Source organism: Canariomyces notabilis (genome assembly GCF_033297395.1).
Source record: "Canariomyces notabilis strain CBS 508.74 unplaced genomic scaffold N656scaffold_7, whole genome shotgun sequence".
NCBI classification, from domain to species: domain Eukaryota; kingdom Fungi; phylum Ascomycota; class Sordariomycetes; order Sordariales; family Chaetomiaceae; genus Canariomyces; species Canariomyces notabilis.
Window position 1 is genome coordinate 163,048 of NW_027041829.1, and position 26,956 is coordinate 190,003.

General features: G+C 55.2%; 9 protein-coding genes across 9 annotated transcripts; 5 read left to right on the forward strand and 4 right to left on the reverse strand.

Moving 5' to 3' along the window:
• Positions 1-646: 646 nt before the first annotated feature.
• N656DRAFT_707229 (uncharacterized protein) lies at positions 647-4,514 on the reverse strand (the record flags this gene model as incomplete). The annotated part of the gene is made up of 6 exons (XM_064811412.1): positions 647-1,175; positions 1,242-1,871; positions 1,951-2,043; positions 2,103-3,551; positions 3,616-3,725; positions 3,801-4,514. 6 exons carry the CDS (start codon positions 4,512-4,514, stop codon positions 647-649), a joined length of 3,525 nt encoding a protein of 1,174 aa, XP_064671281.1.
• A 525-nt stretch (positions 4,515-5,039) lies between these two features.
• On the forward strand, positions 5,040-6,693 carry N656DRAFT_594792 (uncharacterized protein). The gene has a single exon (XM_064810225.1). The coding sequence runs from the start codon at positions 5,507-5,509 to the stop codon at positions 6,374-6,376; it is 870 nt and encodes a 289-aa protein (XP_064671282.1). The 5' UTR covers positions 5,040-5,506; the 3' UTR covers positions 6,377-6,693.
• A 3,875-nt stretch (positions 6,694-10,568) lies between these two features.
• On the reverse strand, positions 10,569-11,386 carry N656DRAFT_796942 (uncharacterized protein; the record flags this gene model as incomplete). The annotated part of the gene is made up of 2 exons (XM_064817584.1): positions 10,569-11,188; positions 11,257-11,386. The coding sequence occupies 2 exons, from the start codon at positions 11,384-11,386 to the stop codon at positions 10,569-10,571; spliced, it is 750 nt and encodes a 249-aa protein (XP_064671283.1).
• A 770-nt stretch (positions 11,387-12,156) lies between these two features.
• Positions 12,157-14,634, reverse strand: N656DRAFT_796943 (uncharacterized protein; the record flags this gene model as incomplete). Its single annotated transcript, XM_064817585.1, has 1 exon — positions 12,157-14,634. One exon carries the CDS (start codon positions 14,632-14,634, stop codon positions 12,157-12,159), a length of 2,478 nt encoding a protein of 825 aa, XP_064671284.1.
• A 749-nt stretch (positions 14,635-15,383) lies between these two features.
• On the forward strand, positions 15,384-16,280 carry N656DRAFT_788648 (uncharacterized protein; the record flags this gene model as incomplete). Its single annotated transcript, XM_064816707.1, has 3 exons — positions 15,384-15,631; positions 15,738-15,908; positions 15,992-16,280. The coding sequence occupies 3 exons, from the start codon at positions 15,384-15,386 to the stop codon at positions 16,278-16,280; spliced, it is 708 nt and encodes a 235-aa protein (XP_064671285.1).
• Positions 16,281-16,467: 187 nt separating this feature from the next.
• On the forward strand, positions 16,468-17,389 carry N656DRAFT_594942 (uncharacterized protein). The gene is made up of 2 exons (XM_064810226.1): positions 16,468-17,105; positions 17,156-17,389. The coding sequence occupies exons 1-2, from the start codon at positions 16,654-16,656 to the stop codon at positions 17,175-17,177; spliced, it is 474 nt and encodes a 157-aa protein (XP_064671286.1). The 5' UTR covers positions 16,468-16,653; the 3' UTR covers positions 17,178-17,389.
• Positions 17,390-17,600: 211 nt separating this feature from the next.
• Positions 17,601-18,468, forward strand: N656DRAFT_767444 (uncharacterized protein; the record flags this gene model as incomplete). Its single annotated transcript, XM_064813558.1, has 2 exons — positions 17,601-17,944; positions 18,003-18,468. The coding sequence occupies 2 exons, from the start codon at positions 17,601-17,603 to the stop codon at positions 18,466-18,468; spliced, it is 810 nt and encodes a 269-aa protein (XP_064671287.1).
• Positions 18,469-20,799: 2,331 nt separating this feature from the next.
• On the reverse strand, positions 20,800-22,847 carry N656DRAFT_707254 (ATP-NAD kinase; the record flags this gene model as incomplete). Its single annotated transcript, XM_064811417.1, has 3 exons — positions 20,800-21,245; positions 21,311-22,697; positions 22,773-22,847. 3 exons carry the CDS (start codon positions 22,845-22,847, stop codon positions 20,800-20,802), a joined length of 1,908 nt encoding a protein of 635 aa, XP_064671288.1.
• A 907-nt stretch (positions 22,848-23,754) lies between these two features.
• Positions 23,755-25,305, forward strand: N656DRAFT_706672 (Ribokinase-like protein; the record flags this gene model as incomplete). Its single annotated transcript, XM_064811373.1, has 6 exons — positions 23,755-23,804; positions 23,922-24,336; positions 24,417-24,579; positions 24,666-24,728; positions 24,814-24,895; positions 25,128-25,305. The coding sequence occupies 6 exons, from the start codon at positions 23,755-23,757 to the stop codon at positions 25,303-25,305; spliced, it is 951 nt and encodes a 316-aa protein (XP_064671289.1).
• Between the last annotated feature and the right edge of the window lie 1,651 nt (positions 25,306-26,956).

Sequence of the window (26,956 nt, forward strand, 5' to 3'; positions counted from 1 at the left end):
AAGAAAACCCTCAGCTAAAGTAAGGCAAGGTATCTGGTGATGTGGTACTGTACGTGTGCTTAGAACATCAGATTGCCGCCGCCGCCGTCCAGATGGAGACAAAAAACAAGAGTGTGACCGACCCGACCTGACCAGACCAGACCAAAACCCGTAGACACGTTTCACACATCGTAGTAGGAGTAGGAGTAATAGTAGTGGTATCTCCGCCGCAGTCGTCCGCTCGATCGCTCGCTCCAAGTAAGGCACGTTACTCGTCGGAGGGGGGAAAGGCGGGAAAAAGAAAATTTTGGAAGAAAAGACAGCGCTAGGCAGGCCAATGCAAATGCTCAAACAGTGACCCCCAAAATTCCCAGACCGAAGATGGGACGAGGTTAGGTGCATGCATGCAAACAAACCCATAATGTGTAGGCAGTAACAAGGTCGAAGGCCTCCCTCTCCCCATCGACTCTAACACCAAACCACACCCCTCGCCACCTCCTAGACCCCACCTAAATCTTGCATGCAAAAGCAAGAACGGAAAGAAGGCTGCTTGAGCAGGGTTACCGGGGAACTCCCTTCACCGTCAACTCCGAGGAACGCCGCTGGGAAAGAAAATGTTCCGCAACCTCTCCTGGGAGAAAAACCAGACATAAGAGTAGACAAGAGGCTATGCAACAGGCGGAGGCGGGTGCTGCATCGGCGGCAGGCCGCCGCCCGCGCCCGCGACAGCGGCATGGACGGCGTCGGAAAGGGGCATCGATCCTTGGAGGGGTGGAGGCCGTCCCGCGCCCATGTTCATCATTCCCCCACCACCACCACCACCACCACCACTATCCATGGGCCCCGTTGTGCCGCCCGGCGGGTTCAAAGGCGGTACGGGCGGGATATTCCGTCCAGCACCGCTACCACTGCCGGTTCCTCCTCCCCCTCCTCCGCTGGTGGTGCTCGAGAAACTGGACCCGGTGGGATGGTCCGTCGCCGTACTGCTGCCACTGCCCCCGTGTTTCCCCCACAGCTCGTGTTCCAGGCCCTCGAGGATACGCAGGTCGATGTGCAGGGCGCTGGTGGGATGAGCAATGATCCGAAAGAAGGCAATCGTCCTGGAAAACAGCTCCCTGAGCGTCTTTTCGTCGACAAAATCCTGTAACGTGGGATCCTTGAAGACGGCCGAGAGGGTGAGAAGATTGCCCCATTGCCTGCGAGTTAAGCGCGCGCACATTAGTTTTACAGTTCCATTTCCTGAAGTGCGTGGATACACTTACGCATGCGCCGTTCCAAACACGTTCGTGATGATATACCGCTTGTCCGGGACACCGTGGAACGCCCGTGTGCTCTCGATCAACGCTTGGATGCCCTTTGCCGCATACTCAATCACCTGCGGGGGGATGTCGCTCGCGTCGGGCGCAATGGCGGGCACCGAAACGCCTGAGCGGATGCCGCCGGATCCGGCGACCATGGGACTCTCGCCCGCCATGAGCTTGTTGTAGTTGAACTCGAGTATTTGGCGGACAAACGGCCGGTAGGTGATTACTTGCGCACCCCAGTACTTGGCGCGGAGTCTGGCAGACAGGAGGTCTTTTGCGGGCGGATCGTCATGGTTGAACTTGAATTCCGGCGGCACGAAGCGCATATCCAGTGAGTCCTGGATGTACTCGATGATGTTGCCGCCTGGCTGCCCGGACGACGCCTGCAGGGGGATCGGGTTCTCGGGGTTGTAGAGCATTCCATGTATCTGGTTCAAGCTCTTGCGCAGGTACAGCTGTGCCAGGTAGCTTCGGAGAACATGGCCGTCGAAACCAAGTTGTTGGGCGAGGTTGATGTTGGGATATGGCATCATGTCCTCGAAGGCCAGGATGTGCGACTGGGGCAATGGAAGCTCGGCGATGATGTCGCTAGATTTTGCTTGAGTGTCAGCTCCGAGTTCCGGGTAACGTCAAGAATGCACGCATCGTCGATTGAGATCCAACCAACCTTTCTAGCTGCAGACATGTCCAAAAGGCAAAGATGAGCTGGTTGTCAGCTTTCTCAGTCACGGCGGTCATCTTTCTGAACCGGTCCACGCTCCTGTTTGCGTTGCAATTAGCTTGTCGAAAACATCAACAGACGGAAGAGGGAAGGCTCACGGTCGCATTTTGACCTGCAACGCCCAGCCAGCCTCTTTGATGTAAGCATAGCTTTCCAGGACCCTGCCCAACTGGCCATGATACAGCCCAGCGAGTATGTAGGCGTAAATATGTCGAAGACTGGTCCCGGCCAGTTGGCCTCCCATGATATCGGTGGCATAGGCAAAGTAGTCCAACCCCGGAATCACATCCAGATTCCTCTTCAGAGACGTTCCTGGCTTGACCGATGGACCTCCCCCTTGAAACGAAGATCGTCTGCTGGGACGGGACCGGTCAGTACCGTCCTTGGGAGACGGGAGGCTGACGGATTGGGAATGTGACGTTTGCGACGGAGGCGACCCCTGGACAGGAGATGCCGGGTACCCGTTCCGCGCCAAGGGCGACCCCTGTGAGACGTCACTGACGGGCACCACATCGGGGATCTTGTCCTTAACGGAACAAATCTTTCCCAAAGCGAGCACTAACAGAACGAGCGCATTGTTGATGGACCGTTGAAACATAGGCCTAGGAGACTTGGACACCACCGGTGGCAGCTCGGCGCCTTCGGGCGCTGGAGACCGCTTCCTCTTGAATCCAGTTTCGGGCTGCGCGGACGAGACCGCAAACTTGGCAAGTGGGGCGCCCCCGGATTGCCTGTTCATGCTCTGCTGGACGCTGTCCAAAAACAGCTTCACCATGGCGTTGAGCTCACGGGGGATTATGAGCGGATGCATGTTCTGGATGTTTTCCTGGAAGCTGTTCACGTATTTCCACACGACGCTCTCGCTAAAATCGGGCGTTTGGACCCCGTAAACGCCCTTGCCGTCAAAGGGGCCGGGCGAGCTGCCAATAGCGCCCCAGCAGTCGGCGGGCGAGGGAGCCCCCGTGTCCGAGTAGTCATCCCGGATTTCCATGACGCCCAGATCGCGGAGGGCCTCCCTGTCACTGCGACTGCTGTCCAAACCCTCGCCTCGGCCCCAGACTCGGAGGAGGCCGCGTCTCTCTTCCTGGCGAATCGGAAATTCATCCACGTACTTGACATTCTCGGCTTCCAGGTAGGGCCGGACCAGGCGCTCGATCGGCCGCCACTTGAGCAAGAAGGCCGCCAAGGTCGTGTGGTTGGGTGGGATAGACGGGACACCGGGTCGCACAAAGGGCCCGGGCTCTACCTCTACCTCGTCCTCCATGCTGCGCGTGATCAGGCGGGCCTCGTTAGAATCAATGGGTGCCTGTGTCCCCGCTGCCGCGTCTCCTGGTGATGATGGGTCAGCTTCTTCCGGGACAGGCGCTGCCGACTCGGCCGACCCTGGCCGGTCGTCGACATCCTGCATCGGCTCCGGCTGGATGTCAGCCGCCGGCGCGATGCGCTTCACCGCATGTTCAAGCTTGCTTATGCGGTTGTTGAACGCGCTAAACTCGTCCCGAAGCAGTACGAGAGTCTCCAAGATGTCTGCCGCGATCTTGTCTTGTCTGTCTCGAAGTATCAGTGGCTACCCTAGACGCTCCACTAGCTCCGGCGTCGAGGAAAACTTACTGTTTGGGGACAGCCTCCCGATACTTGCATTCGACTTTCTTGTCCTTGCAACTCTTGCAAGGTTTCAGCTCATCACACTTAGCCTTGAGCTGTCGGCAATTGTCACAGGCCTGTGTAACCCAATGTCAGCGGCTGCTTCCTGGAACCCATGCCGCGTTTTCCAAGATCCGAAGATTGGGACAAACCTGCGATGCCCTTTGCGCCTTGCGCTTCCCGCTGGCGGCGGTGACCTGGATCGGATACGGAAGCTCGCCATGGGGGGTTCCATAGGGCTGCCCGTAGTCGTAGGGTTGGGCGTGGGGCAATGGCGTCTGAGGCCCATAGCTCGGTTGCCGGCTGTACATGGGCAGTTGCGGGCCGTTGTCGAAACTCAAATGGCGCTTGTCATCTCCATAGGCTTGGGAATGGGGTGGAAGGGCGGAATGTGGCGTCACGGGCGTCATGCTATCTTTGGCGGTGCCGGTCGAAAGCGGCCTGCGAAGCTGGGGTAATGTGTCGTCGGAAGGATCCGTCTTGATCAAAGGCTCCCTGGGTGGATAGCCCGGATAAGGCGGGTGGGCGGGGGACTGCGGAGGTTGCCTGTGTTCTTGCATGGGCGGAAACCTGTCGGGCTCATGGTGCCGTCGGTCGTCGATGGGCGTCTGAACAGGCGGGGGAGGAGGCGGTGGAGGCGGAGGCGGCGGCTGGTGAGGGTCTCCGGGGCCTGGAGGACGGGAAAAGGGAAGGGGTGAGGGTTGTTGATACTGGGCCGACGGTGGGGGATGATGGAGAGGCAGCTGGCCAGCCGTGGGGGAGGGAGTGGGATGGAGCAGAGACACTCCGTGATGCGAACCGCCTGCTGACCATGCCGGGCCAGTCGACAGACGGGGTCGTTTGGAGTCTGGCGGCCCTGGGTCCATGGCTGGGGCCTCTTATATAAGTATGCAGTACATGAAGGTTGAACCAGGCAGGGAGCGGTGGCCAGAGGCAAGCAGGGTCAGGCAAAAGGAGACCGGGAGCAATGACCCCATGGACAGGAGCTTTGGCCGTGGCAGCATGGAATACAAGCGGGGAGCGAAGCCCTGCCTGGGGGGTCAAAGGGCCAGGGAGCCAGCCGAGAGGCAGCGGGCCCCGTGACCGAGAGTGTCCCTTCAAAGTTCAGAGGGGCTCCTCTAGGGCTTTAGAACAAGCGTCTACACGTCTAGTGTGTAGTTGCAGGGTTAGAGCTCAGTGAGGAGAGACGGCAGCTTCATAACCTATACAAAACAGGCGGTGGACTGCGCAATGATGAATGAGCCGTCAGCAGGGAGACATAGTCGCCTCGGCTGAGAGCTTGAGCCTGAGCTTGAGCCTGAGCCTTGTATGTATGATGTATGTGTATGCATGTACGTACTTACTCCGTACCTGGGGCGCAGAAGCACCGCGTCCCGAAAAGAAAGCTGGAAACACTCTTGCCGCACCGGGCGGAACCAACAGTTGGGCAGCAACGGTCGGGTGAGGTGAGGCGAGAGTGGGGAGGGCGTGAAGAGACTGGCCTGCTAAGTCCTGGTTCAAGGATTTCAATAACACAGGCAGGCAAGTGAGGTAGGTAGTGTACTAGGTAGGTAAGGTAGTTAGGTAACGTTATCCGGCAGGCCGGCAAGCAGTGTCGTGCAAGGACGGGGCGGCTCCTTGTCTCCTGTGGTGGTATGTACGGCGTATAGTTATAGAGGCGCGCGTATCAGATTACACGCACAACCTGGGAGCTGGGTAGCTGGGGAGCTGGGAGCTGTATCTGGCGTGTGCGAGACCAGCCGAGCGCTGCAACAAGGTTCCCAAGTTCCAACACGGACCGGCCGCAAAAGACGGTCAACGGGGGCAAAGGTGAGGGAGGGGTCCGATCAATTGTTTGGAGCCCTTCTTCGAAAAGTGAATGGAAGAAAGGGAAGAAAAAAACAAAATTGTGAGCTCCAGACTCCAGTCATCAACCCTGTCAAGCACGTCTCAAGGACCCTGGGCTGTACCAGGGTGTTGGAGAGCTAAGGTAGGAGTGGGTTCGAAGTGGTCAAACGGGTGGGTCAGGATTGCTTTGCTCGGTCCGGAGTCTCCCCTCATCAACTCTCGCTCGGTCTTCCTCCTTTTCAACGAGGAAAGCGGGATTCTGGCTAGCAACCTAGGAGCGCTAGTTAGCACACACACCCACGCACACAGTTGCTCGATATTCTCGGCGAATGGGCTGTCTGATAATTCACTTAAGGGGACGGTTGCCTCGACACGACGTGAAGAGGTCTTGGGGGACTGTTGGTTGGTTTGCTTTTTGAAGCTGTTGTCTAATTCGCCTTTTCCTGGTTGCCCGTTTTTGTGCCGCGTAGTCCGTTTGGTTTGCTCGGGCGAGAGAAAAAGAGCCGGCAAGGTGCCGAAGGTAAGCTACATGCACTATATACATACCTACGTTAACGAAACGGTTGCAGGTTCCTTACAAACGATCAGGTCGCAGTCCGCGACTGCCTGGCCTAACCAACACCCAATGACGGTGCTCGAGGTAGAGACGCACTGCGACAGATCTAAGTGGTCTGTATGTGTCGCACAGAATGAGGTCAGTTTGATCTCTGAAGTTAGTTATTTCCATCGCCTGCAACCGACGAGGCGGCGGAGAAACGCGCTCAGTGTGCGATCCAATGCTCGACCCCAAGCCGTGCTGGTGTGGCGCCCAGGTCAAGCTGACAATGGTGAATGCATGGTCTTGGCCAAGACAGACTCGGATCAACGCAACGAGCGTGTGCAACGTCGTGATGTGGGGTAGAAACGCGACGCTCGAGTGCCTTCGAGTGAGCAAGTGCGCTATCGCCAAGCGGCAAACGCTTACTGTGGGGAAGTCGGACCTAGTCTTGTCTACAAATCCGCCTTTTCTTACTTTTGCATGTCTGATGGGTGAGCAAATGTGACAGCTCGGCTGATGAATCCAATGCACAAGACCACGGCTACATCAACCATACGGCACGCTACATAGGTCATATGTGAGTACGAAGTACCCGAGGATAACGTGAGCATTGACTGGCACCGTGGACCGCCATGGAGCGACAGCACGCCAGCCCATGCAACCCCAACTTTTGTGCCCACCCGGCGTCGCGGCGCCCTCGAAACCAGGGATCAGATTCCGCACCGTGCCCTGGTTGCGCGTAGCACACTCCCTCGACAAGTACCCTGCTGGTAGGCTGTACAAACTACCTCAATACCGACCGACCGACCCGACCGCGGCACCGCTCGTCCGAATTTGGATGGGGACTCAAGGCAAGGCCATGCCGCGCCATGCCATGCCATGCCATGCCCATGCTTTTCATCCATGGCACTTTCTTCCCTTGCTGTCGCGCCGCGACCACGACCTCGGGATCGGTTAACTACTAGCGCATGAAGCTACAACTAGAGGTGGATAAAAGAGGGGCTGCCTTACGCATAAGAAGCGGGCTGCCTTTTGGGTAACGATGGCAGCAACATGCTACCTACCGAGTAACTCGGCGCCTTGTCGATGTCAGTGGAAGGGAATCGCCCAACCTCCGAACGCTGCAAATTGCCCAGGCACCGACCTGATGATACCTTCTTGTCGAGCGGAAAACTAGGACTGGGAAATGGAAGCTCGTTGCGCAGAAGGCTGGGAAATTGTGAGGAGTGGGGACCAATGGGGGCAGGGCGATACTGGCGTGGGCGACATGGTGCTGGGGTCCGCAAAGGACCTAGGAGAGAGCGCACGGCTCCCTCGGCTTCCCAAAAGCGAGGCCCTGGGATTTGCAATTGGAGCTTGATGAATTCCCCATGCTATCGACACCTTCCAGACTCTCGCGGGCAGCCCTTTTCACCACGTGTAGGTTCATCCCTGCGAACAGGGAGGCCATTCGCCGCATTGGCGCCGTCATGCTGATAACTGCACTTACTACACTACTACATAAAGTACAATAGGACATTGTTTACGAAGTACGGCTTACGATACTGAGATCGTTCGGTTCCCCAAAGGCGAACCTGTAAAGGTCTGTTTGGGTACGAACTCACTACCTACCAAGCATGGCGACTGCGCCTGTCGATCCCCTCAGTCTTCGAGATAGATGAAATTCGGGCATCTGTCGGTGGCGTACGGAGTACTGTCCTCCAACCTGTCCAGGGACATGCTCGCTTAACTCCACCAATAACTTCCATAGTAAGACGTTCTATACTTGATTAGACGCTTTATCGAAAACGCCCGAGATACTTTCATACCTGCACCATCTGTCACCGCCTGTTGCTTTAGCTCCTCTCCTGTTTAGGTACGTAGCTCGGGAACTTGTCAAGTGTTATCCCACGGCCACCGCAGCTTCTCGGCAACCTACCGAGCCGCCACGTCCAGGCATCTGTCAAGGACTTTGGTGGATGTGGCAGGGCCCCCAACCTGCAGGAAGACAGCTAACGTTATCTGTGCTCACCTAAATGTCTACCAAACAATCCGGTCCCTTGTCTTCATGCTTCTCACATTACAGAGCGATTGGTAGATGGCAAGATGCAGATGATCAACTGTGCAGGTCCTGTAACGGCTTTGCTCCCATACTCGAAAATCATGCCAGCTAAAGTTAGGCCTTTCGTCCGTCGCGGGGAGGAGTGAACAAGGAATCCTTCCTGGATCCATGGACACGGTCATGGCGTTGCGGCGCGTCTTCCAATCAGCTACGAGCATAGCGTCCCAGGAGTGTGGGCGAGGGGTCCGAGGGTTTGGAAGCATCGTTCGATGGGATGCCCTTTGCGCTGTAATTCTAGGCCGGGATTTGTAATTTCGCGCAGCGGTCTTTGTCCAGGTTGTGCATTTTATTGAAAATGCCCATCCGGAGAAACATACGAATATGTGGGCATACATGTAACCTGATCCACACGTGAGAATCCTTCTGAAAGCTTGATGAGCAGCCTTGAAAAGTCTACGAGTGTTGATCGTCATGACGACGATAGGAATCAACTCCTTATATGTATGTACATACAGTACTCGGGTTTCTACTATTGTCTCGGGGATACACGGTGCGCAGGGCAGTTCGCTGAGCATCACACCGAGCGAGCCACATATGTATCTGCACTGGCGTATTGAACTTATCGAAGCCTTTGTGGCCTGACTGATTGGAAACATGGCCTTTGGACGATTCTTGCGGTTGCTGTGCCTCAGGATACTTTGGGCACACGGTGTCTTTGACTTTGGGCCTTGAGGCACAAGGTAGCGCTGGCGAGGAGATGATAATGAAGACCGTCAACCCAAATGTGACCTTGGCGGTCTTCAGTTCTTCTTGGTCACAATCACATAACGTTACCTTCGGGTTATCTTTGACCTAGGTTTTGACATTCTCCGCTTTCGGAGGGGCAGTCAACCCCGCCAGATCACGGGACGTATCAACAAATTACAGTACGTTACAGCACTGTATGCACGTGCAGTCCCTGTTGAGGCAAGGTCGTGTAAGCACACTTGAAGCCCGTTCCAAGGGCCTGCGTTATCCAGGTCCCGCTGATCACCACCATTTTTGGGTATGTGGGGCTACCTGCCCTAAAGCCACCACATTCAACGCTCGAGCCACCTGTTACTGACCTCGATTTACACCAACTTCATGCCTGCGCAGAAACAACGCAACTTTCCTATAAATCATCTAAACTAAGTGCACAATCTTGATCAAAACGCATATAAATTTTCCGGACAAGAGCATGTAGTATAGATTTTTTTGTGTACTTAATTGCACATTCAATTTGGATAGGCGTTGCGCTGCGAGTCTGCACTTAGAAAGTCCTGGATTTGCACTAACAGTGGGCTTTCCCGGTTTTGTGGCGTGTGGCTCGTGCACCCTGAGAAGTGCAATTAAATCTAGGTGGGGACGGGACCTGGATAACGCACACCGTTCCAAGTTGACAAGTCGGCGCCACGGCGACCTCTTCGTGGGTTTGTTACATTTAAAATGCCTAGACTGGCAACAAAAACACAGACGGCGTCGTAGAAGCCCGTCAAACTTCCATCCTTCCACGAGCGAGGGCCCAATCGGCAATCGAGGATTTATGGGGCGTTCGGAGGAAACTCCGACAGGATCTGAGCGAACCTGAATGTCTCGCGACGCCAAGTTGTCTCCTTGAAGATACTTGATGGTAGACAGTCGCGGCAGTGTAGAGTATGAGTAGGTACATAAGTAGTTCTGTAAAAGTAACTCCTTACATGATAAACTTTCCAGCTTTGAGGTACCAAATAGATCGAAGTGTTGTTGTATGTTAAAGTTCCCATAGACCCCACGCCCTCTTGCCCGACAGCGAGGTGAGGCAAGGCGTTATCGTTCGACTGATGCCCTTGTAGTCCAGCCTCTGAGCGAATCAGCGGCCCGATAGCGTATTCGTGTCATGAGGACCGTCCACCCACGAATCAATTGCCTGGAGGCAACTTGAGAAAGTTATTCATGATTGGCCGATTTTTGTGCCCTGGTAGCCTCCAGAGAGGCGGGCAATGCGACGTCGTCCTTCCCAAGCCTTGTCTGGTAAGAATGTCCCGTCGCCAGCATCGCAATTGCCGTTTCTAGAAATCTTGGCCACATTGGCTCGAAGCCTCGAAATATTGCGAGGTGGATCTGGCGGTGGCCTTTGCATCGGATTTCACCATATCCACTACGTATTACACTACATACACGTACACTACACTTTCTTGTGATCTCAAGAGGGATGCAGGGACCATTTGTTTAATGCATTCCCAAACCCAGGGTAGTGTACCCTTGACTGCCTGTCCTGTGCACAAAGTCCGGGCCAGATGGCCACTGCGCCTTGTCGTTGGTTTCGGGCCCCAAGAGAATCAACCAAACGTGCGTCTTTTGGCGGGGCGGGCTAGCGGGCCCGGGCGGGCTTTGCTTCTTGCTGGGAGAAAAGGCTCGATTGAGTAGGACGGTCGATCGGCACGTTGGCAATGCTTGCTGGTTGGCGAAAAAGCAACGACCGACCCCGGGTCTGACGGTCGGCTGAGACATTACCTAGGGCACATACTTCTCCCCCAGGTTTGCCTCTGCCACCTTCCTCCGCTTTTTCCTCCTGCCCGAATGCGACGAGGTAACGTTAGTATCCTCGTCAACAACTTCGCGGGCGCCCTGAGAAACCCAACCGGCGGCGAAATCGCCAGTCCGCTGGGCCTTGGCAACTCCGGCGGTCGGCTGCTCAGTCGATCCCTCAGTAAAGGCCAGGTCTCCCTTCTTGCCAATGGCGTCTCGGCAGGCCTCCTCGATTAGAATGCCAAAGGCGAGGAGGGCAGTCTCGTCCATGCTCCGTTCGTCGACAAGTCTGGTGCCCACGACACAAGGAGGGCCCAACCGGGCCGCCACCGCCTCGTAGAACCTGCTGCCATAGCCGTGGACCGACTTCAAGAGATCCCCGTTGGGGAGTTGGCCGAGCCCGCCGTCCGGCAGGTCCTCGTTGGCCCAGTAAATGTCGTGTTCGGCGTACCGGACGGGGGCGTCCTCGCGTCTGAACAGGACCTCCTCCGGAGCTAGTCGCGGATCGCGCGACGAGTAGCGGCCGGCAGACCAGCTGCGGCGACGCTTGCTCCTGCTTCGGGCGGATTCTGCGTCGCTGAGGGGACCATTCAGCGTGATGCGACCTAACAAGCGGTGAGTAAAAACTTGCAGTAGTGCATTTGGAGGGAGGGGCGGTGGTGATCGAACCCACCTGCGACGGCATCATAGACGTTCGCCTCTCGCCCTCGGGGTCTATCAACCTGGTTGGACGACGGCGCTGACAAGTCGTTTCGATTTGGTGGACTCTCATTAGAGTTTGCATCTGAGGGCGGCGATTCCATCCAGTGTCCCCTTGTTTGCTTATTCGGTGATTTCTGTCTTCTGGCCCGTCGATTGGTTATGGGCAACCCAAGGTAAAAGTCATCAAGATTCCATTGTCAGAAGGCAAACCAGCAAACAATCAGACGAAGACAGTCTAGTAGTCGATAGCCGTCAACAGTGGTGCTTTTGCGGATGGGAAGCTGCAAGGCTGGACCGGGCCGTTCAATGCCAGCAATTCATTCGGGAGGGTGACTGCATGGTAATGATAGCTTACAGAAAACTCTGTACGAGTATGTCTGTACTGTACCGTACAGTACAGAACTCGTTGCATTCATACAGCACTGCGTATACAACATGTAATTACAGGGCAAATGTGCAAGTTTACGAGTGCTGTTCTGGTTAGCCAGCTCCGGCCCAGAAACTAATGACAGCTCGCTCTGAAGATGGCATATCTATAGCCATCTGCCTCGCTATCGTCCCTAGACTAGACTCAGATATACACTGTATTGTCGGATCTGTCCTTGCTTTCTTTCGACCTGTGGGACAGTCCCTTGAAATGACACTGTCGTGTTTTGTTTGGGCCTGCCGCCTGCGTATTCTTCCACCCCATCGAGGTTGGCGACTCTTGGAGCACCGTCCAGTTCCTTCCAGATGCCGGGGTGCCAACCGCCGTTGGCCGCTGCAGCCTCTCTGGACTCTCCGCTGCCTCGCTTGCATGCTCAGTTGTTGAGCACACGGTTGACCAAGTGCCAGACGACCGGAGAAACGATACAGCTCCAGGAAAATCTTCCTACGAAACGCCCAGGACGGTTCCGGAGGTGCTGCTCTGCCCCTTACTCGAAGCTAGGCTCGGCGCCGGGGTGGTGAAGTTTGGCCTTCTGCTGCTATCAGTGCCGACGGAATCCTGTCTCTGGTCCTCCAAGTCGCTGCTTGCCCCCTCACATAGCGTGGCTGGCCGGCTAGAGGGACATGTTGAGCCAGGCATCGAAGATAACTCCGGCGCCGTGAGCTCACTCGCCTTGCCTGATTGCCCGCTGGCTGACGTCGCCAGGGTGCCGCCCGTAGTGGTTATTGATTTCTTGCTCCACTTCGTCATCATGTGGCTGATTCTCCACTGTCCCTTCGTTATGTTCTTTCTGGTGAGCCAGGACCAGGCAAATCGACCGGGTGCTGAAGCAGGCGGATGGTAAGGTAGTCTGGATTTCGCTCTCAAGGGAGGCTCCTCGGGATCCAAATCGGCCACAGGAAAGGAGGAAGCCTGTTGGGTGGATGTCTCCATGCTATCGCACGGCCGGGGAGTTTCGTCAATGTACATCGACCCAGAGAATCGTGGCATTTGCGGTATACTGCCTTCAATGTAGTCTCTGGACGACATGTCGCTATCGTTGCTGCGGGATCGGAGAGTGCGCTCACCGGAAGACCCGTCACCCTCGTCATCCACGCTTGTCTCGGTGATGGAACTCAGGGAGCTACTGATCTTGAGTCGCGGCCTCGGCCGTGCACGGCCAACACTTGCACTACGCACCGGAGATGAACTGCCGCCTTGTTGTCCGTCGGCAGCTCTTGAGCGGGTGCTGGTCGGAGACAGCAGCCAAACTTTTGCCTGGGTCTGAGGCAGGCTCCTTCGATTTGTGAATGCGTTACGTAGACTGACATAGTTCAGCTGTTCCGAGATCAAAGTATCGTTTGACGAGAGATCCTCCTCGGAGCATTTGCTGGTCGCTGGAGGGGGCCGGGGACCTTCCGGACTGGCAGGAAGTCCTGACACATCGACGATTGTGAACCTGGAGATTTGGCGCTCCTTTCGCCGACGGAACCACCAAAAGAGTGGGCATGCGGCGGCAACAAGCAGAAGGAGAACTGGAAATAGTACGGCGAATAACACGACATTGAACTGCCCGTACTCGAGTCCGTCGCCCGCCAACGATAACTGCTCCCCTGGAGATTCTGTAGGATGTGCGCTCGGGGTGTCTTCCGATCCAGCTTGGACACGGATCCTCAATGTTGTGGAAACCACTTTGTTGGAATCCTTTGGCCTGGCATTCACTTCAATGTCGATGATGGAGTGTGGAAGACTCCGGGGGGTCTCCCCGAACAGGGTGACGGTGCTAGATTCAAATCTGATCCAAGGGTAAGAGGAGTTTGTCACAACAGAAAGCTCCGTCCTCTGAGAGTCCACCAAATACGGTTGAAAATCGAATGAGAAGCGCCTGCCGGGGATAATGGTGAGGCTGGGCAAGCTATCATTGAAGACGTTCGCTTGGTAAGTCAGATCTCCTGCCACCTCTACCGCAACGGTCAGGTTTAGCGTGTTGGTGAAGTCATCCCGCAGCGTGATGGTGAATTTGCTGGAGGTAACGGCTTCAGGCGGCATGCCACTTATAATCCAAGTAGTTTTGTCTACCGTCAGCCATGGCGGAACGTTCGATGTAGAGGCGATAACGACGGTCTCGGGGATGGCTGGTTTGCCGTCGACGCTGACAGTGTCTCTTAATGTAGAGTAAAGCACCGAGATTCCCGGAACAGCCCTCAGGATTATTGTAGTATAGTCCGCAACGAGACAGTGGGTGCCAACAACAATGTCGAAAACCAGAGACGCCCCTGCGAAGCCGGCAACGTCGCTTGCGACAAGCCGGATCGAAAAGCTCTGCGGCGGCTGAACTAGAGAACCTGAGGGTGGTGTTCGGCCCGCAAAGGAGAGGTTGCTGGGATCAAAGGATATCCAGGCCGGGAGTGGCGTGTTGTCGGCCATGGTAGCGTAGTAGCTCAATGGGATGTCAGAAGTGGTCGAGAACGTTGCCGGTTCCAACGCAAACGAGAAGTCCTTTTCCGGCGCTGATAGCAGAGAGGATGGAGTGGAAAACATGCCAAAATCGGGAACTTGCTCTTCGAATGGTATCTCGACTGTCGGTCCCGGATTCCGCGATACGACGAGCGTGGCAGGTAGCAATGTCGAACCGGCAGCATCACTCGCGACGAGACTCAGAGGCACACCCACCACAAGTCCCGGCACGACGTCCTTATCGCTGGGAGTTCCAAACAATCGCCGGGCATCGCTGTCGATCGAAAGCCAGGATGGATGCTGGGCGAGGTGATAGGTGATTTTCGACGTTGAGGAGAAGGTCGACGGGGAGAATACGAAGGAAAAGAATTGCCCAACCCGGGCGACGGGAGGGACCTGGGAATTTATGGGAAAGTAAACGATTGGGGAGGCCATTGAGATGCCAGCGAGAAGGAGTGCCGTCCAGGTAACGGCCTGTGAGGCCATGGTAACAGTTGAAAGCACCAGCAATTCGTCGTTGCTGATACCGACTGTCGACGTCAAATTCGTGATGACGGTGTTGAAGAGAGGAGATTGGAGGAAGGAGCGAGGTTAGACTAGGAACAAGAAAGAAGAGATCCTGCTAGCCAGCTAAAGGACGGAGAGATCATCCTCAGGAGATGGCTTGCGCTTCAGATTCAGCCATCTCCTTGTGAGTGCGTGCCCCTTACATGGCTCGCCATCACAGCGCCCTGGAATCGCCAGGGAGTTCGCCTTTGCGATCAGCTGTCCCTTAAATCCACTTCATTTTTTTCAAGTGTAAGAGGAGGCAACAGAACCCTTGAGAAAGCACTTAGGTGCCGGCAAAAGGGGAGGGAGCATTCCAATTTCGGCGATCCCTTGATCAAGGGAGGAGAGCGGCGATGGACAGTGGTGTCTTCCAATTTCCCGCCCAACATCTCTATGAGCGTTGGAAAGCCATCGTACAAAAAACGTTTAGTAGGTCGAATACCAACTCTAAACACAAGGCGGCTTTCATAGTTCAAGCCGATAGATGCTGCCCCTTTTTTTGCACGGCAATGAATTTCATCGGACGAAGCTGCAGCAAATGTAGGTTGCTGGCGGGGCGGACCTGCACAGGCAACTCAAATCAAAAAAATTCCGCCCATCCACAAGGAAGGGGCAACTGGCGCAACATAAGTACATACACCAACACCAGCGACAATCCTCACAAATATTACCCAAAAGATTTAAGAATGAGCAGCAATTCACGATCACCATCGCCGGAATTTTCTCCTCTTGCGTTTGATGAGGACTTGGCGCCTCTCCCACAGTACAAGACCGCCGGAACTACAGAGCTGGACTTCTCGGGCCTGTTGGGCGAGCCACTGAAACTCCACGAGGATCTCAAGTCGGGATGCGGGGGCCAGCTTTGGCCGGCTGGCATGGTGTTGGCCAAACATATGCTGCGCTACCATCGAGATGAGCTGCAACACGCCAGAATGTTGGTGCCCGCCATGTGACTTGTGTTTGATACGATGGATGCCCGTTGTTGTTGCGGGTGCGGGGAACAGAACAGTGCTGACCTGACGACTGGCTCTCATCTAAAGACTCGAGCTCGGCGCCGGCGGTGGCATCGTCGGACTCACCGTCGCAAGAGGCTGCAGCAGGTTGGATCATCCACTCTACATCACCGACATGGTGGACATGGAATCCCTCATGCAACACAACATCGCCTTGAACGACCTCGGCGACCGGGTCCGAGCCAAAGTTCTCAATTGGTAAGTGATTCCATTTCGATGACGTTAACCATTCTGCGGGGTTGGAGAGACGTCTTTTCCTGACAACGACTGGCATGATGCAGGGGCGAGCCGCTGTCACAGGAGATTCTGGATTTCAAACCCGATACAATCCTCGCGGCCGACTGCGTCTACTTTGAACCAGCGTTCCCGCTGTTATTGCAGACGCTTCAAGATCTGTTGGCCTTGGTCCCGTCGGCCACCATTTATTTTTGTTTCAAGAAGAGACGCCGGGCCGACATGCAATTTCTGAAGGCGGCCAGGAAAGCCTTCACCGTGACCGAGATTGCCGATGAAGACCGGCCTGTGTTTAGCAGAGAGAACTTGTTCCTCTATACCTTCACCCGGAAGTGACACGACAGTGACGACAGGCAATAAGTTCTCTCTGCCCGTCCGATCATCCCGGTCATCGTTCTGGGACCTTGCAGTGGCTACTCGCTCGCCACGTGTGCAGCGCCGAGCATGCCGACGGGCCTCTATCTCCTCCTGCATCTCAGATGCCGTCCGCGACTATGAGCAAGCGCTTTTGAGAATTGAAATGACGTGAAAACTGGATTTGTTCACATCTCTCATGATGGCAGCAACAGAACAATAACACCGAGGATTATGGTCTCAATCGCGAGCCGTGACTGGCCATGGTTTTACCCAACGAGTTCCGTCCCATCAACCGTGCCGTGCCGTCCACCTTCGGACGAACGCTTTTGCTTCTTGTCAGCTCCAAGTGGCAATGGCAACGTTATGTCGAGGATTGGATGACACAGCAAGCAAAAGTGGGCCAAACTATCACAGAATGCCACCACACGTTTCGATTCCTACATTCAACTACGTGTACACTGTATGTATGTGCATACACTATGTGAAAAAACTTCTCTTCTGTCACCTCATAAGGCGGACGTGGAGGCCAACTGCTGGGCGAGAACTCGGACAGTGGGGCAGATCGACGCAAGCTCACATCTCAATGCCGGTGTCATTGGCTGCAGTGGTTTCCTGCCTTGGATGGCCGTTGGCTCGCGTCCCGGGAATGACAAGGAGGGGCGGGCTATTTTGCCCGTACCTTGCAGGAGCTGCAAGGAACAGTCGCTGGCGCCAGTTCTGTCAAAATTGGGTCGCCATCACTGCCCTAACTTTGATTTTTAGGTGTCTACGCAGTAACATGCCAAGCCTGTTTGCCTGCTTTAGGTATGAGCACAATTCCTAACAGCAACAGCCCCCTCCACTAACAGTTTCAGGGCCACAGTTTGTATCTCTTAGGTACGAGAGCTAGCAGCATGATGGCCTGACCGGACAAACACAACAGGGATGAGGGAGGCGCTGCCCAGTCCACAGCTTTCTTACTCTCTGGGCCACCCAGAACTCCGGGATGGGTGCCTTAACTCTCAGCCCTTTCATGTTTTGCTCCCTCCGCCGTTTCTGATCCTTCTCTCTTCACACATTCACTGTTTGCTTCAGCCCACCTCCTAAGATTCGTTCCTTTTTTGAGCAGGCTCAGTGGACATACCTTCATTTTCGCACGAGGCTCAGCAACGGAAAAAACGTATCACACACAGCTTCTCCTTGAAGCATCCCTCCTTGACAGAAGGTCGCAAGTGATTGAACTCACACTCATTTTTGCGGAGTTGAACGAGCAAGCTCGAAGAAAGACTCCCACTTGGACTCAGCCCCTACCGGATCACAATGAAGTCGACCGCCGTTTTTGCCAGCCTGCTGGCTTCTGCCGCTCTCGTCCAGGGCCGTGCCCACGGCCACGGTCATCCCCATCGCAGACATGTCCATGGCCACCACGAGAAGCGCGGCATCGTGACGGACTGGGTCACCGAGACCATATACGAGACGGTAACGCTGCTTGTTGACGAGAGCACTACCGAGACCATCATGCCTACGTCCAAGTTCACCCCGCCTGTTGAAGGCCCCTCGAGCACGACGACGACCAGCGCGCAAGGCGGCCAGTTCTATGAGACTTCTCAGGCGCAGCAAGCTCCCCCATCCAGCACAGCGGAGCCCGTTGTGGTGGCGCCTCCGTAAGTACTCTGCCCGCCCTATAAACTTGAGACGCGGACTGACAAGACATCGCGATAGTCCCGTGATTGAGTCGTCTTCCACCCCTCCGGCGGCTGCGCCGGCCCCGACCACGTCGTCGAGCAGCCCGCCGCCCCCTCAGACCAGCAGCAGCAGCGGCAGCGGCTCTGGCGGCGGATCAAGTGGCGGCGGCGGGTCTAGTGGCGGGGCCACGCAGTACGCCGGCGACCTGACCTACTACGCCCTGGGCCTGGGCGCGTGCGGCTGGGACGACAGTGGCAAGGACCACAGCGAGAACATTGTCGCCCTCTCGCACCTGCTGATGGGCACGCAATCCAACGGCAACCCCTACTGCGGCAAGACCATCACCGTCAGCTACGGCGGCAAGACGGTCACGGCAACGGTCCGCGACAAGTGCATGGGCTGCGCCATTGACCACATTGACAGCTCCGAGAAGATGTTCCTCGAGCTCTTTGGAGACCTCGGCGTCGGCCGCCAGAAAGTCACGTGGTGGTTCAACAACTAGAAAGCCGTTAGCGCGGAGGCCTGTGGCCTTCCGCCCCTCGACGCGGAAAAAGCGGATAAGCTCCGTTGTGATGTGACATGAACTTTTTTTCTTCACTTCTCATCCTTTGCTGCCACGGCAACAGTTGGCAATATACCCAATGTCGGGGGCAAAGAAAAGACATTTTTCAAAACGGGACACATGGTAGGCGCCTTTCAGAGTGATACATGGCACTCCAGGCTTGGAGTGGTGGGAAAACGGAACCGGGCGACCTATCCATATGGCATGGGACATCTATAGACTTGGACTTCTTTGTACATACTTTACTTCAACTTTGGGCGACTTGGATTCAGAATCGGATTCCACCCTTCCCATGCTGATTCCAGCTGTTGGTTCAACCCATCCATTCATCAGTTGAATCTGACGCGCCCGCTCGTTTGAACGAAACTCCCTACCTGACCCGACATCCGGCTGAGCACTTGCACTACATACCTTACATACACACGTGAACTTGACCAGACCAACCGCACAGGAGTCTCCGCATATCCTGCCATCCCTTTCTTTCTTGAAGTGGCTTCACCGCCTTGATAACCTTACCTTTACCCCGCAGTTCTCTCCTTCTGTTTCTCTAGAGTTGAACACAACATCTCTCAGGCCACCTTTGACTGACGGGTAGTGACAGAGCCTACACGTGCGTGTCGGGAATGGGGAATGGGGGGGCGGGGGGTGCGGTGACACCGTTCCGCTTCCCCAGATACGGATATGTGCAGTGGTTCTGCAGCTTCCCGTCTGTAGTCCGTACAATACAATATCAAGCCTGGCTGGCTGGTTGGTTGGTTGCCTGGATGCCTGCCCTGGGTGGATTTCCATGGCCACGTTTGTTTAAGTTGTTCAGGTTCATATTCAGTTGCAACCGTTTATACGCCGTACATTGTATATGTATGCCGTATGATGGTTGAGGTGTAGGTACAAGGACAAGGACAATATACCGCCTGGGAGGGGGGTAATGCATATCATGACCATGCGGTCTGGTCTGGTCGGTGACGGGAACTGGTGGTTGAGACGGGACTCTCGGCCGGGGCAATTCGGTTTGATCTTGCTGCCCGTCTCGGCGATTCACCAGCCACGGCATCGTTCTTGGAATAGTGGGTTGCAAACTTGCAACAGGGCAGGGCCTATGTACTAGTACTATTGCTACTGCTACTGCTACTGCTACTGTGCTCAATGTCAAAAGTATACGGGGTTTTCTTTCGTATGCTGAGGAGGAGGAGGAGTGTGAGGAGGTGCGTTTGCTCACTGCTGGCTAGGACTGATGGGCTGTGTTTGCGCAGATACAGGGTTACATGTTCCAGGTTAAGTTGACCTAGCATTCTGCCACTGACTGCTGCCAGGGATGGAAGGAAGGAAGTGATGTACTGTATGAGTATTGAGCACTATCTGGACATGGTTCATGATTCATGACCTGGCTAGCTGGTCTGTCAAAGCTCAATGGTTAGGGGTATAGAAGATTGAGGGGAAAGAGATGAGGATGAGGATGATAATGAGGATAGAGAAGAAGATGATGAAGATGATGATTATGATGGAGATAGTGAAGACGAAGAACATGTATAGTGGCCCTGCTAGCTAGCTACCTAGGCTGCCTGCCTACCCAGGTATATAAGTAAATGGTTCCCTTGAATATTTGCTGTCAGGCAAGAAGTCCAACACCGAACTGAGCCACTTCAGTTGGCCATCTCGAGTCATACATTAGCTACACCGTCACTGAGATAGGTTCCTTTCTCGCCCCGTCCTCAGTCCCGTTCCTTGCCCCGCTGTACTCATTATGCTGTACTAGCTTGCACGCATGGACTATACAGTTGAGTCCTACGACTACAACTCACAAGCCCTCTGTATTGATCGATCGATTGGCAGGTTAGTACTTAGTAGTGGTGGTGCTCTGCTCCGGTGTGTTGAGCTTCGCGGTTCGGTGTATGTACCTATATATATATATATGTCCCCTCTGTGGTATGGTATCCAGCCTGCGTGTGTTCTGTTGCTGACGCCGAAGCATCAAGGATGTATCTCATTCTGGTAGCTGAGGCGTCGAGGTGCCTTGTGGGCTTATTGCTTGCCCGAAACTCTAAGACTTTGATCATCGTTGTAGCAGTATCGGTAATGATTACACAAGAAGGGCCACGGTACTGATGTTGATACTGAAGGTTGTATGAAACTATAACTACAGGTTGAGCCTGTAACAGCAAGTATATCATTGGCACAACAACCACGAGAATCAGAAGGTTGAACACCTGTCTATGCCAAATATCAAGATGCCCACTCCAGAACTCGCTCGACCAGCCCGCTAAAGCGAAGGCTTTACTTCCCCCATTCATTATAACCCTTCTGCCTCTGCCTCGTATTCCACCCCAACTTGGCGCTGATACTATTGATCCAGTCCTCACTCCTCCGACCGTGCGGCTGGACGCAGGCGAACGGATACCGGCTAGCGCTCACCGTGACGTAGTCTCCCGGTCGCAGCTCGACGCGCTCCCTGCCATCGAAGCTGGCCCAGGAGCTGGCGCGCGCATCGTAGGGTACCCCGATGCGCAGCACGATAGTGTCCGGCAAGATGACCGGCCGGAAGGAGAGCGTGTGGGCGCATATCGAAGTAACCAGCATGACCGGGTTCTCCGGGTGGCACAAGGAGCCGCCAGCGGCGAGGTTATAGGCCGTCGAGCCAGTCGGCGTGCTGACGCAGATTCCGTCGGCCGAAACAGAAGTGAAGTGCTCATCATCGCCGAAGATTTCAATGTTAGACATCGCTAGAGCCCAATGTTAGTCAGGCGCTCATTGGGGCTAGAGAGGGTCTGGCAGCAATGGAACTTACTCGGATTGGGCCCTCGGTCCACGACGACTTCGTTCAGCACCTCGTACGTCCCATCAGGTCGATGAGTATGCTCATCGTCTTTCTCATCCCCTATCAACTCCTCAACAAGATCCCTCGGTTGGCCGTTCCCGTCCGGCTGCGTACTCTCAGCATGCTCCCCATCCTCGGTCAACCTTGACCCAGTCTTCTGACTGCGCATTACCGTCGCCTCAAACCTCAACCTCAAACTCACCGTCACCCCGTCGCTGAATGCCCCGGTCAACGTCCTCCGATAATCGTCAAAATCGAACTTTGTCAAGAAGCCTAAACTTCCGAGCGCAAAGCTCAATACGGGTGGAACGATCCGCTGAAACAGCCAACTGGCATACAGCACCGTCCCATCCCCGCCCAGGGTGACCACAAAGTCAAAGGTGTGCGGCCTGGTCCTGCACATGTCCTCATCCCAGTACCTCAACCTTTTTGGAACGTCCCAGCTCGCCTCTTCACTGACCTCCCCACTGGCAACATAATCCCTCCTAACCTCCTCCACCAAGCCGGTCGCATCAAACCTCTTGTTATCGCGCAACTCCTGGTCCACATATACAGTGTATCGGACCTCGCGCTCCCGATCCAGCAGCCAGCGGCACAGCTCCCTCGTCTTGCCAATCAGCTCGGCATCGTGGATCTTGGTGAGCAGGAAGATGCTCTTGACCCTGAAGCGCAATCGCATGCTCCCAAGCCGGCGGCTGAGCTCGCGCACGCCCCACGCCATCTCGCTCAGCTGCTTCTTGGTCAGCAGCCGGCTGTTGGGTGCGTCGGCCGACGCCGAGCGCTGGTCCAGCTGCGACGGCGTCCGCGGCAGCGTCATTTCCGCACGCCACTGCTTCTCGTCGGCCTGCCCGCACGTGCTGGTGCTGGTGCTGGTGCTGCTGAGGTTGCCGCTGGCTTCCTCGCCAGGAATCATCCGGCCATCTTTGTGCCCGTCGGCAAGGGCAGAGTCGTGTTTGAGGATGGTCGCTAGCCGTGGGCGCCTGGCTGCGTCATCACCGCCGCCGCCGCTGCTGGTGCCGCTGTCCTGGGCAAACGCCTTGGGATCGACCGGCCGGTCCAACCCATCCTGGGACGAGCTGTCCTCCGCTCGACAGGCTGCTGTGCCGGCCTCGCCGTGGCGAACGCGGTGGACAGTGGGCGACAAAGTGCTGTAATGCCGAGGGTGGTCACGGTGCTCGTAGCTATCGCGCGCTGCGGAGTGGGCTATCCTCGACCGTTGCTGGTCGGCAAGGAACTGGTGGACCAAACATTCCGTCTTGTGCGGTGGCGCTATGGACCGATCCAGGTGACGGTCTTCCAAGTCGTTCCCTACAAGAGAACACTTGCGGCGATAGGGATTAGCTGAATCAAGGAAGACCTGTGAATGAAGGCTATTAGCGGGGAGACAGTTGGTGGACATGACGAGGTATCCTAAAACAAAGGATGGACATACCTCGACGGAATTATGGTCCTCATCGCTCGATTCCTCGACCGACACTCGCCTTGGTCCTTTGGATATGTCGGCCATTGCTATGCAACAGTCGCAAGCTTCTACTCCGTGATGACTCGTCTCGAGCTTGTCACCCAATTCCCGAATCTGGTGTGAATGTCCTGCTGCTCCGGTAGACAATGGTGGGCTGACACATTATCGCTGCGATAGCGATAAAAGTCGGAGTGAGGGGCACAATGCAGCGATGACGACAATAATCAAAGGTTGTACTTTCGCAAAGTAGATCGACACCCCAGGATCAAAGCTGCGCATGGCAGGTCCAACTTGAAATGTTCTCAAGTGCGTGTGCGTCATTGTGGGGTTTTTGTGGTAAGATACCGTACCTGGCGTATACATACCACATTCCCGTTGTAATTGGAAGTTCACCTTGATTATGATAAGGTTACAAGGTGGGTACTGTACGTACCTAGGTAGCGTTAGTGTTCACACTCATTATTCAACATTACTAAATTGCTCACCTGCCAGCTTCTGAAGCGCCGGTCTCCAACAGCCCCGAGGAAGCTCCGTCGGCGCCAATGGTTCCCATCTCACTTTTTCTGGCGCGGAATTGAAGTATTGACTGGCGTTGCGGCCTACCCACCTCCGAAGTTCCGAACCGCCGATAATGCGCTTCGCCGCATTTATTAACACTGTAAAGAGCAATACCTAGTTAAGTGATAAGTTCTTGAATTTGCCGTGAATATGCGGCTTCACAGAAATCAGTCTCGAGTCTCGACTGAAAACCCCTTGCCGGAAGCCGCATGGTGTCGTGTTCTTGCGGAAGCCAAGCGCATGTATCCCAAGTCTATAGTGTTGAGAACTTGAGATCGGTTCCTGCTCTATGCTGACACCGATGCAGTCTCTGCAGGCCGAACGGACCTGAATTAGAGAGCCCAGGGCAGGCAGCTTTGGTCACCCTGACAAAGCGTCAGAAGGAATCGGCGAGATGAAGCATCTCATTTTGGTAGGCGCATGCTACCTCGACACCATTCTTACGTGAGTGGCCTCCATCTCGCCATTTTGCCCGCTAGCTTCGCCTACGGCGGCAGCAGTCGACAGACAACGCCGAATTATCATGGATCCGCATCTCACCCATTGAATGAGTATAATCAGTGTCCCTCATTTTCCCAATGAGGATTCGAAACTTCGAGCGACAGCAGTGCAGGTGAGGCGTGGGGGAAACTGCCCCAACTCGCTTGAAGTCCTCCAGCAACTCGTGTCTGCCGGCCCGTACGAGCTCCAGCTCGGGCTGCACCTCGTGTCGTGCCTGCCTGACGCCCGGGCAGCTAGCACGCGTAAGATAATGTCGTCCTTCGGCACGAGGCCCGGCTCTGCCATATGCTTTGACCATTGTCTCTACCGGGAGGGCCGCGAAGAGGCCGCTAGCAGTTACATCATCCGCAGCAGTGAAACGGGCAGTCGCACTATCGTGAATTTTAACAGTCTGCCAGAGATGTCTGTCGGCGAATTCGTGAGAATTGCCGACGTCTTCACAGAGCATGGGAATGAGTGTTGGTGGCATTTTGAGGTGCGCAGCATCACGGACTGCAATACCCTTGGCATTCGTCTCGGCTTGGGGTGAGAGTGTGCCAGCATTGACTCGTCCAGGGCCGAATCCCGGAGACGACGCTGCGATGCATCCGCCACCTCCGCTCCTCTATGCCCGGTAGCACGATCAGTGTCGAAATTGAAAAACCTGGCCGGGAAGGGTTGGAAGCTCTTGCTGCCGAGGCCGATGTCGTCTTCTACTCGAGAAGTTGGGCTGAGGTAAGTCTGGATTTGTGGGACGCGCATGTCTTGGACGCATGGCTTCGTGGGCGAGTCAGGCCACAAGTTTGGCTGCTAATCATCCAACAGGGAAGAGGATACGCCAACCCGGAAGCTTGTCTGAGGAGCGAGGCTCGATCGACCAGGGCGTAGGTGTCCTCCGACAGTAAAAGCCTGCCAAGACTGACGACGGATTCGATGACTAGCTCTCTCATGTTGTGCACATGGGGAGCACAAGGCGCCGGGGCTCTTTCGCCGTCCAGTGGCGAGTACATTCACTGTTCTGCAATTTCACCCGGGGAAACGGTAGAAGTCGTCGAGTAAGTGGCTATCCATCTGGAGTCTCGTGCTGGTTGGGCTAGAGGGACTGAGGGAGCCGCCCCCGCTTTTGCAATAAAGGGGGAGTTCTGGTGAGAGGCCTTGGCGGAAAGACATCTTAGTGTGCGCCTTGCAGCCCATCGTGCCTGCGGGACGTCGGCCTGTCGCATCGGCACGCTGCCTGCCGAGGATCCAGAACCTATTTCTGCTAAAGGTGCAAGCTAACGCCTCCAGCACCATCGGCGCGGGTGATACGTTTATTGCTGGGATGCTCTACGGGCTGCATATTGAAGCCTTGAGCCGAGAGGCGAGGTTAGAGTTCGCAGTGGGGCTGGCCACCAAGAAAATCCAGAGGGAAGGCTTTGCAGGATTGGTACATACAAGTACCCTCAAGCCTGCAACCTCTTTCTGAGCGGATGCTTGTCTGTTAGTCTGTTAGAACCGTCCGTAGCATGTGTGTCGTGATGACGTGGAGGGTTCCATTCTAGTGTACGGATACGACTGGACGAGTCAATCTTCCTGAAGACGGAAGCCGTGAAATTGGAAAGGTGGACAGGCCGAGATGTTTTGTTGCGCTTGTGTTGGTTGCAGCAGGAAAAGTGGGAAGGGGTGAAAACTGAGAAAGGGAGATTCCAACAATCTTCTCGTGGTCGTCCGGGCCTACCCGGAAGCTTTCCGCGCCGTGGGGTCTCAGAGTGTTGAATATCACGGTGGAGGGGCAATACATCAGTAGAAGGCAAAGCATCGGCCAAAAGTGTAAAGAGGTTCGGGTTAAGTGATTGCTGTCATACGGTACGCCGTAATTTGAGTCAACTTGGGAAGGCCGGAACCAAACCTGGAAGTATGGAACCTGCCAGCCTGCCCACAGCATCAATGAATTCATGCATGAGGTGGCCGTACGTTTCAACCTGGAAGCGACACATGCGCGGCACCTCAGCAAAGGAAGGAGCGGTGAATGCGGGCCCGCTAGGGAAAGCGACAGTGGGTGTGATCACTGGGATGGGCGGCTTAGTGGACGGGCCGATACGACCGGCGAAGCCTGAGGTGGCCCGCGACCCTCTGAAAATTAGGTGCAAAACCAGGCGTCAGGTTGCTTCCTCGGGCCCATCATACTGTACCGCCCGGTAACGAAACGTCAGACAATGGAAAAGGGGCAGGAAACATGACCCTTGTAACATACAACGCCTCGCCTCATCAATAATAATGTCGCACAAAGCGGCATGATATTTCTGGCTTTACCGGAGGTACCATACATACGATTGCATGGTCATATAAACCCACATCGCGTCGAAGTTGCTAATCCTTCGGGATCAACACGGATCGTCGCAGTCGAATGAGCATCGGGTTCCTGCTCCAAGAGATTATCGGCCATATGAGAGAGGAGGCGGTGCTCTTTTCGAGATGAACAACCCGTCGTATGTACACAGTAGGGCGAATGAGATGTTATCCGCAATTTCAAGGGTCGAGGCGCGGGAAACATTGGGAATGAAGAGACGAGCAGGCGGAGCACGGCAGGGCAAAGCAGCACCGGATGCAAGCTGTATAGCCGTTTTTCGCTTCATTCGGCAAGGCGAGTGACGAGACAGCATTGCCCTCAACCCCACTACACGTAGACACACTAGTGCCGACGGGACGCGGTGCTTTTTTATCCCTCTTCTTTCTTCTTCTTGAAGCTTCGCCCGCTTCGGTGCTCGGGTTGTGGGTGTGCAACTGTGCATGTGCGTGCGAACGGTGGAGCAGATCAGCCGCATAGAGTACACATAGCTCCGTAGGTACACATACAATACAACCCTTGTTTATTTGTTAGCGCGGAACTCAGGACAGGGGTCCTAGTCCAAATTTCAAAAAGATACAGCTCAATAGCCAGAAGGAATACTTCAACACAGAAAAATTAAGCATCTAGCAATGTTCAGAATCGTCGTTTTCTCTACCTGTCATACCAGTGGGCAAAGTGGGCGTTTTTCTGTCGAGATCTGACTTCTGAGGTTGACCCTTGTCTTCAAGTCAGGCGCTAGCGAACAAACAAGGGGGGTATTGTATATATACTTACGTTGACCAGGCTG

Excerpts from the sequence above, each read along its gene's own strand:
- N656DRAFT_594792 (XM_064810225.1), top strand. The coding sequence starts at position 5,507 with ATGGAAGAAAGGGAAGAAAAAAACAAAATTGTGAGCTCCAGACTCCAG.
- N656DRAFT_594942 (XM_064810226.1), top strand. The coding sequence starts at position 16,654 with ATGGCAACGTTATGTCGAGGATTGGATGACACAGCAAGCAAAAGTGGG. Across the intron at positions 17,106-17,155 it reads AGCCTGTTTGCCTGCTTTAG|GGCCACAGTTTGTATCTCTT; the intron begins GTATGAGCACAA and ends TAACAGTTTCAG.